Genomic DNA, 10176 nt, shown 5'->3' with positions numbered 1-10176 from the left:
AAAACAACTACATCCTAATCCTGAACATCTAGCTTTCTGTCTGTCTAAGCCTAGTCCCTATATCCCCCAAATATCTTTACCCTTACTCAGCCACATTGCTGCAATAAAGGCCCATGTGCTTTCTTTATATATATATATATATATATATATATATTTTTTTTTTAAACGAACCAATAAACATTTATTTAGCAACTCTTATGAGATGGTGGGATAGGTGTGTATTACACAAGTTAAATGCCTGACCTCCAAGAGCTTACAAACTTTTGAAAACCTGCTTTAAACTGGATTCTCTGCTCTCCTAGATTCTCCTTTTTCTTTTTTCATTACATTAACTGGTTTATTCTTTGGAATGTGCTCATTACTATGAATTCTCTGATGTTTGATAAGCTGTGTGCTCCAAATAAAAGCTTTTTCACATTCGCTGCATTTATAAGGCTTTTCTCCAGAGTGAGTTCTCTGATGCTGAACATAGCCTGACCATCCTCTAAAGGCTTTTCCACATTCATTATATACATATGATTTTTCTCCAGTATGATTTCTCTGATGATTAATAACACCTGAGCTACAACTGAAGGTTTTTCCACACTCAAGACATATATAGGACTTCTCTCCAGTATGAATTCTCTGATGTTTAATGACATCTGAGCTGTGACTAAATGTTTTTCCACATTCCTTACATTGATATGGTTTCTCTCCAGTATGAATTCTTTCATGTTCAATAAGTAATGAAAACTGATTAAAAGATCTGCCACAGTGATTACATTCATAGGGATTTTCTCCAGTATGAATTCTCTGATGTTGAATAAGATTTGAGCTCTGGCTAAAAGCTTTTCCACATTCACTGCATTGACAGGGCTTCTCTCCATTAAGATGTCTAATAACATGTGAGCTATGAATGAAAGTTTTCCCACAATCATTACATTCATAGGGTTTTTCCCCAGTATGAATTCGCTGATGTTTGGTAACATCTGAGCTCTGGCTAAAGAGTTTTCCACATTCCTTACATTCATAAGGCTTCTCTCCAGTGTGAATTCTCAAGTGTTTAATAATATCTGACTGATATTTGAAATTTTTGCCACATGCCTCACATTTATGAAGTCTCTCTCCTTCATGACTTCCCTGAAGTTCAACATTTGAGCTCAAATGGAAGGTTCTTTTATAGTCTTTATGTTCATGGCTTATTTCTCCTTCAGGAGTTATCTTGTAAATTACAGTTCTACAACAGACCTCTCTCTGCCTCTCTAAACTGTCCTGCATTTCAAAGACTTCCATAAACTTTGATCCCTAGGAAACTTCACTTAGGAATTTTTCCCATATTGTTCCATGCAACTTTCTTTAGTAATTTCTTGCTTTGATGTAGCCTCTTTCTTATTAAAACTTTTATATGATTTTACAATCATAATCACAGAGGTGAAGTGGAGTCTGGTAGTGTTGAAGTCCGGACTGTGTCCTAGGTGAGAAGCTGAAAAGATGTACAACAGAAGGTAATTCATGCTCTGTCCCTATCTCACCTGATGAATGTTCCTGTTGCTGGGCACAGAGGGTACCTCCAGGCTGCAAGGAGACGGGCGAAGTGTGGCGGGGGAAACTGCATCAGGATCAGCCAGCATCTATGGAGCACCTACGGTGTGCCCAGCGCTGGCCTGGTCAGCCCCACAAAGGACAAGACCTATCTCCCTTCTAGGGAAGAGGGTGGGGGTACGGGGCAACACGCCAAGGCAGGGCAGCACCAGGCTCCCGAGGCCCGGGAGGTGAGGCCTGGCAGCGGCCACCTCCTCCAGAAGGAGGGCTGCCCCCCACCTATCTGCAGGGCGGGGGGAGGAGGGGAGGAGAACCCGAGGTGAGAAGGGCCGGAACACCAGGCAGGGGCCAGCCTGGGGTGGGCAGCCTGGGCCATCGGGTGCCAGGGTCACCAGCTCCCCCCACCTGCCCCACCCTTAGGCGGCGGGAGGGCAGATGCTGGAGACCCAATGACCCGCTCTCCATGAGGCCACACTGGCAAGCTCGGTCCATGTGCTTTCACGTAAATAAAAGCTCTTGATGGTTAAAGAGAATGTCATCTAAGTGAATTCTTTCACATTCAAATCTCTCTGCTGAATCTGACCTCAATATCCATATGTGTTAACCATAATATGAGAAAGGAATTTCTTAATAGCATAGATTGTAACTACAATAAGATGAGAGAAGTAGCGGCGGCTAGGTGGCACAGTGAATAGAGCGCTGGCCCTGGAGTCAGGAGGACCTGAGTTCAAATGTGGCCTTAGACACTTAACACGTACTAGCCGTGTGACCTTGGACAAGTCACTTAACCCCAGTCACCTTGCCTTCCCCCCTCCAAAAAGCAAAAAAAAAAGGGAAGAGAAGTGTCAAAGTGTCACTTGAAATTATACATCCAGGATGTCTATATTTCTTTTATAATTAACATGACAATATATATAGCATAATGTGCCCCAAAAATATCAAGATAAGAAAAGTCTCATTATTCAAGATAGTGCCTGGATCAACACATCTTGCCCTGGACAGTCATTTTTTTTTCAAATGCTTCTGATTTACATCATTCATTTCCATCAGATTTTGAGTTACAAATTTTCTCCCCGTTTTTCCCCTACCCCCCCCCCAAATAGCAGTCCCACAGGATTTCCCCTCCTCCAATCTGCTCTCTCCCATATCTTCTCCCATACCCCTTTCGACTTTTCCAGTGGATCTCCACGCCCCAGTGCCTGTATATCTTATTTCCCAATTACATGTAAAATAGTATTAATAATAGTATAATTATATATATATATACATATATATATATTTGACTATTTGATTTTAAAACAATAACATAGTAGATATATTGTAAAAGACTGACTATATTTCCCTCCCTCCTATCGCACCTCCCACTTGTTCTATTCTCTACTTTGATCCTGTCCCTTTTCAAAAGTGGGTACTCCCAACTTGGCTCCCCCCCCCAGCCTGCCCTCCCTTCCATCATTCCCCCCTCTCATCCCCTCCCCCCCTACTCTCCTGGAGGGTGAGATACCCTATTTAGTGTGTATTTCATTCCCTTCTCAAGCCAAATTCAATGAGAATAAGGTTGACCCATTCCCTTTTGCCTTCCTATTCTTCCCCTCCATTGTAACCATTTTCCCTTGCCTCTTCTATATGAGATAGTTTATCCCATTCTGTCTCTCCCCATCTCCTCTCATTATATTCCTCTCTCAGCTCTTAATTTCACCTTTTAAGTATCATCCCTTCCTGTTAAATTGGTCTTGTGCCCTCTATCTATGTATACCTGTAAACCTATATACACACATTCACATATGTATTCACATACCCATATACCTATATATATATATATAAATTTCTATTCCCTTCAACTACTGGGAAAAGTTTCATAAGTTACAATTATTGTTTTTCCGTGTAGGAATGTTAATAGTTCAACTTTGATAAGTTCCCTATGATTTCTTTTCCCTGTTTACCTTCTCATGCTTCTCTTGCTTCTTGTATCTGAATGTCAAATTTTCTATTCAACTCTGGTTTTTTCAGCAAGAATGCTTGAAAGTCCTCAATTCCACTGAATGACAATATTTTCCCCTGAAACATGATACTCAGTTTTGCTGGGTAGGTGACTCTTGGTTTTAATCCACTTCTCTTATCTGCTTCTTAAGGCCCTCTATGGCCTGTAACCAGCTCATATTTTCCTTGGAAGCTTTTGGTGAAGGAGTTCTGACTTCACTGTCTTCCTCCTGTTCCATGCTTTGCTCCTTTTTGTCCCCAAAATAGAAGTCTAATATTGGAATCTTCTGTCTGCTTTGTTTCCTTTGCCTGGTCATGTCGCCCCTCAGTCACTTGACCCCTGGGCTTTTTGCCACAGTAGGACTCTGCCACCAGACAGGGGAGCTTTCGTCCCAAACGCTGGGGTTTTCTCAACTGCCAGAGGTATTAGATGGGTGCCCTCTCTAAGGTCTCCACATGCTCTGGCAAGCTGGTCACACACCCCAGGACCTCCACCCTAGACTGCAATCCAGATCCAAGAAGGTTAAAGCAAGAGTGATTACCCCTCAGACTGGTGCTTGGTCCCCCTACACTCTGCAGGCCAGGAGCTGAAGTTGCCACGTGGTGCTGGCTGGCTGTGCCTGAGTCTCAGCAGCTTCTCCCCGCCAAGGGAGGGGAGTGGAGGGGGGGGTGAAGCCACGCACTCCCACTTACTGGGTCCCAAAGTCCAGACTGCACTGACCTCTCACTTTGTCCTTAGCATCTATATGTTGATAAATCTGGAAACGGCCACAGCTTCTGCTGATCTGGAGTCCCTCTGGCCGGTGGCTGGTCAGGCCCACCCTGGGGCTAAAGCCTCAGAGTAAGGCTGGGCTTGGCTCCTAGAGCGCTGCACTGGCTGATTCCTGCCGGCCTGCTAGGCTGTCCTCAGGGGTATGTTAGCTTCTCTGTGTCATTTTGTGGGATCTGCAGCTCCAAAGTTTGTTCAGAGTCACCTTTTTACATGGATTGGGGAAGGTGGAAGCCAGAGCAGCAGGATATCCTGCTTCTACTCTGCCCTGCCCCCCAGTCTTAAACAGAAGGATGCTCCTGATCAGCTTCATCTGTAGTTGCTGACACAGAAAGGGACATTTATAGCTTGATTCAGAGAGTATGCAAAGCATTCTGGTAGTTAAGAGTGGTCCAAAAATGTCTTTCTCCTGATTGGCCAGTCTAGGTTTTAGACCTTTCTCAGGTGAAGGTGGCTCCAGCTGGTTGGGGGAAGGGAGGTGGTGTTAAGCTAGTTTACATTCCCCTTCTTTTGGTCAAAAGTGCCCCAGAAGCACCACCTGCAGTCCAAGGAAGGCATGGGGAGTGCGAAGAGATGTCTACTCCTCCTAGGAAGTGGTAGTCCTCAGATGATTCAGGAGTCCACACTCACAAATTGGCAGCTATGGGAGTAATCAGAAGGACCTAGTAGGGGCTCTTAGAAGATATATGAGTTGACAGCTGAGAGGAAACAGCATAACATAGACCCTCAGTTAAAGGCACATAGAGATGATCCAGGTTCCCAGCCATTCAGGGCTAGGTTCAAAAAAATACAACAAAGTTTTTCTCACAATTCCCAAAATTGCATAATTACACTGTCAGGTATAGATTAGATTAAACTACTTAGTGGGCTCACAATGGACTAGTTTTGAGGAGGGAGATGTACATATCACCAAGATAACCTAGAAAACTTCAACACGAACCATACAAAGTTATACAATCATTATCACCAATGTTAACTAGCATTGTCTCCTTGTATGCCCATATACCCTCCGATGTAGACATATATATATATATATATATTTCTATTCCCTTCAACTATTTGCATATTGAGAAAAGTTTCATAAGTTACAATTATTGATTTTCCATGTAGGAATGTAAATAGTTCAACTTTGATAAGTTCCTTATGATTTCTTTTCCCTGTTTACCTTCTCATGCTTCTCTTGCTTCTTGTATCTGAATGTCAAATTTTCTATTCAACTCTGTTTTTTTCAGCAAGAATGCTTGAAAGTCCTCTATCCCACTGAATGACCACATTTTCCCCTGAAACATGATACTCAGTTTTGCTGAGTAGGTGATTCTTGGTTTTAATCCCAGCTCCTTTGCCCTCTGGAATATCATATTCTAAACCCTTCGATCCCTCAGTGTAGAAGCTGCCAGATCTTGGGTCATCCTGATTGTATTCCCACAGTATTCATATAGGGGAGTGGGGGGCTGGGCTCGGCTCCCAGAGTGCTGGCTGTCCACTTGCTGCCGGCCTACCAGGCTGTCTTCAGCGGGAGGTTAGCTTCTCTGTGTCATTTTGTGGGTTCTGTAGCTCCAAAGTTTGTCTAGAGTATTTTTTTACATGAATTGGAGGAGGTGGGAGCCCAAGCCACACGAAAGTCCTGTTTCTACTCCACCATCTTGACTCCACCCTCCCAGTTGATACTATTCTTTATCAAATTACACAATACAAGAAAATTTAGGAACACAACAAAGCCCTAAACAATGTTATGTATTTAAAACTTGAAATAACCCATTATTAATTTAGGTGAATGCATTTCCAAATCACTTTGCACAAAGAATCATTCATCTCATCATTAATATGTAGAAACTACAACTTTAAACCACCACATATATTTTCATAATAGCCAAGATTTCAAAGGAAAATTTATCATAGTAAATATCATTATTATTACCTGTTTATAATCAAATATACCTCATCAAATATTTCATAGTTTCAAATTATCTAGTTCTTATGACATCCTTTTAAAAGCCCAATTCACAGGCCAAAATCCAGATTAGAAATTGCTTTGTCAGGGGCGGCTAGGTGGCGCAGTGAGTAGAGCCCTGGAGTCAGGAGGACCTGAGTTCAAATCCAGCCTTAAACATTTGACACAATTATTAGCTGTGTGACTTTGGGCAAGTCACTTAACCCCAGTTGCCTGCCCTCCCCCCTCCAAAAAGCAAAAAAAAAATTTTTTTTAAAGAAATTGCTTTGTCTACCCTACAGGAAAGTAAGGCGGAAGGGGATTGGGGGGGATGATAGAAGGGAGGGCAGATTGGGGGAGGGGGTAGTCAGAAGCAAATACTTTTGAAAAGGGACAGGGTCAAAGGAGAAAATACAGGGTGTCCCTAAAGTCTGGACACATAGGAAATCTCATCAGTTACACATATTTTCAAGAAATGAAATGAATGAAATTTTCAACAACATTGTATTTAATTAGCATAAATGAGATTTCATAGGAAAACATAGGGAGACACATAGGAAATCTCATTAATTAATTAAATTAATCTAATTAATATGGAAAATAGTCCCCAGTAGCTAATGAAAGCTTTTATTCCATATGAAATTGTCGTGGCTAAAATTTGTTAATTAAATAAAATGCTGTTGAAAATTTCATTTCTTGAAAATATGCTTAATTAATGAGATTTCCTATGTGTCCAGACTTTAGGGACACCCTGTAGAATAGGGGAGGGGAGGGTTCTCCAGATAGGATGGAGGGAAATATAGCTAGTCTTTCACAACATAACCATTATGGAAGTGTTTTGTATAACTACACATGTATAACCTATATTGAATTGCTTGCCTTCTCAATGACGGTGGGTGGGGAGAAAAGAAAGGAGAGAATTTGGAACTGAAAATTTTAAAAACAAATGTTTAAAAAAATGGTTTTTACATGGAACTGGGAAACAAGATATACAGGCAATGGGGTAGAGAAATCTATCTTGCCGTACAAGAAAGGGGGAAGGGAATAAGAGGGGGTGGGGTGATAGAAGGGTGGGTAGACTGGGGGAAGAGGTAAGCAATATGCATGCCATCTGGGTGGGGGGAGGGGAGAGATGGGTAGAAAATTTGGAACTGAAAGTCTTGTGGAAATGAATGCTGAAAACTAAAAATAAATTATTAATTTTTAAAAAATGAAATTGCTTTGTCTAATACCATTTCTACTTTATAATGGTCTCTCAGATTTTACAATATAAGAGGATTTTAGAAATACAAAAATAACAAAACAGTAAGCTTCAGATGACATCAAGTGCATTTCCAAATGATCACATATAGAAATCATTGATCTTATGACTCTGGGTATTTCAAAACCACTGCAAGGTTAACAGGTGTGAAACAATCACATTAAATTAGAGAGATCATACGCAGTGTCTAGCATATGCTATTCATTGTGTTAAGCACTTTACAATCATTATATCATTTTTGATCCCAGAACAACCACCGTTATTATTTTTCCCTTTATAAATTAGGAAACTGGCAAACAGAAATAAAATAGCTTGCCATAAGTTACATAGCTGATACATTTCTCCCACTGGAATAGAGAAAGGTGAGCTTGCCAAGTGCAGAGGCTGGCTGGCTTCTCACCTCATACTGCCAACTGGTTACCACCTAGGGCCTGGGGCAGTTGATGCCAGGGCCTTCCCAGTACTGATAATTCTCAGTGGTGGGGCTCAGGAAATGCTGGCTGTGGGGCTTGACAAATCCCTTTCCCTCATCACAGCTACAGACCTTGGTGAAGCTGGGGCCACTTACAGCTGCTGGGACAGGGTAGGCAGGATATCCTGAACCTGGGTGATATTCCCAGGCTTTGTCTAGAGGCTGCAGGATGCTTAGGGGCACAGGGCCGTTGAGGCCTCTTCTATGGTTGCTGCCCTCCCTTCTGGCAGGTGGGGAAGAGTGACTTGAATTCCTTATAATTCTCTAGTACTCTCTTTTCTTCAGATCTGGGATGAAAGGAGGTAACGGAAAAAAATGAGGCTGTTTGCAATCCTTGTACTGATGAAGAGGTTATGGTGTAGAGGTTAGGAGTGCTGGGACCCCAAGAATGCCAAAGCAGAGTCTCCCGGAATGAATTCACACACTCAAGCCAAGAGACAATTTATTATCATGCCAACAGAAGAGGGTGAAGTCCCTTGGGGGAACTTTCACCCAAATGGGGGTGAATCTAGAACTTATATAGAGAAGGGGAATGGGAAAGGAATGCCAGGGATGCCAATTAGGTAATCTAAGGGTCCAGGTGTCTTTGGGAGCTATGGATGGAAAAGTGACAGGAGTATACCAGACACCAAGGGAGTTGTCAGAAGCATGGACCTTGGGGATCTGGCAGGGGGAAGAGTCCTTGGACCAGCCAGGGACAAACATCCTTGGGCTGAGCACCCCTCTGTCTATTCTGATAAGGGAATCACAGAGACAGGCCAGCAACAAGGAAAAATTTTCTCATGGGGGGGGGGTGCATGGGTTACTTTCAGAGACACGATTTTAGGTCTTGTTTGGGGTCCACGTCCCACCACCCCATCACTGAGATATCCTCCTGACTCCAGGAGAAGGAGTGGGGAATGCTGAGTGATCAGGATTGTAAGGAGGTGTTTTAGCAGGGGGCAAATTCCTGGAATTACCCCAAAGTCTCAGGAGTTTTCTCCTGCAATCTTAAAGTGATTAATTTCCAAACTCCTTAATGATTAATTTCAAAACCTCCAGAATCTGCTAAGATGTTTTTTTAACTGCAGCCTCAACCTGGCCAAAGTTAGGACCCCAATAAAAAAAAAAGTCTTACCGGCTTTTCTCTTTCAAAAAATAATTTAACCTCAAAATAACAAGACAATTAATTGCTGATCTTTCCCAGTGTTTTCTCTAGCTACAGCCTTCAGAAGTTTTCTTGCTGACTTCATTTTAAATCTTCCAAGGTAACAATCTCAGACTTTTAGAACACAGAGACACAGAAACAGTTACCATGACAAATACAAACAGGGTATACAAAATCTGATCATATAAGGGACAGGGAGAGGGGAAGGCCGAAAGCTTGGAGGGGTTTGTTAGAAATCCCCATCATGAATAGGCTATTATTTCTCTGAGGAAGGGAGCTGGGGAATTTGCAAGGATTCAAGAATGACACTGTAGCCCCTGTAGGGGAGAAAGGGACAAAGAGAGTGGATGAAAACTGGATCTTGCAAGGCTTCCTGGGAGTGTTCTGGATTTAAAGGGGCAGGTCCCCATGAAGTTAAATTCAGGGATGTGAGTCTCCATCAGGACTCTAGCCTTTAAGAAGAGGAGAGGGGGAAGGGAATTAAATGGCACCAGGGAAAGGGTCCTAAAGCTGAGGTAGCTTTTCGAGCTTTAAGGGAAGAAGCTTGTTCCCGACTTTTAAGCAAACGAGCAGTGAAATGTCTCCGACCCAACTCTAGATGTGACTGAATTGCAGAGGTTATCTGAATTACAGAGAAGACCTATGCATGTGGCCTTTGCCCCAGAATCAGTTCAGAGAGAAAAATGTGAATTACAACAAATGAGTGGAGTGCAATTTTAGGAGCCAGGTAGAGAAGGGATTTAAGACTAGGACTAGGACTTGTGCAAACTCTGGGAACTTTCACCTTATTACCATCCCTGTTGAGGGTGGGAACTTTCAAATAAGAGTCCTGTGGAGCGCCTAGTCCCAGTGCTGACCTCCCAGTCCCAGTGCTGTCCACCCAGTCACAGGGCTATCTGGGGGAAGGGTTCAGTCTCTAGTCATCTCTGTCTAATCTGAGTAAATGGCATCATAACTGTCAACCTTACAGAGTTTGTTCTAAGAAAGACAAACAAAATTAAGCTGCCTGTACATGTTCATTTCTCTCAAAGTAGATGATGTGTCTGGGTCCATGCAGGAGAGTCCTAAGAATGAGCTCAAAAAAAGGCCGATTGAA

At 42.6% G+C, this 10176-nt stretch overlaps 1 protein-coding gene across 1 annotated transcript; it reads right to left on the bottom strand.

The window, feature by feature from the left end:
* Positions 1–276: 276 nt before the first annotated feature.
* Positions 277–2013, bottom strand: LOC138142700 (zinc finger protein 3-like). Its single transcript, XM_069063809.1, has 4 exons — positions 1927–2013; positions 1512–1554; positions 558–1187; positions 277–473 (listed from the first exon to the last, which is right to left on the bottom strand). Exons 1-4 carry the CDS (start codon positions 2011–2013, stop codon positions 277–279), a joined length of 957 nt encoding a protein of 318 aa, XP_068919910.1.
* Between the last annotated feature and the right edge of the window lie 8163 nt (positions 2014–10176).

Source organism: Petaurus breviceps, unplaced genomic scaffold (assembly GCF_028583685.1).
Source record: "Petaurus breviceps papuanus isolate PSGF00001 unplaced genomic scaffold, PetGlider_PUasm1.0 90601, whole genome shotgun sequence".
Classification (NCBI taxonomy): Eukaryota; Metazoa; Chordata; class Mammalia; order Diprotodontia; family Petauridae; genus Petaurus; species Petaurus breviceps.
The sequence above is the reverse complement of the archived record's forward strand: the minus strand, read 5'-3'. Positions and strand labels throughout refer to the sequence as shown.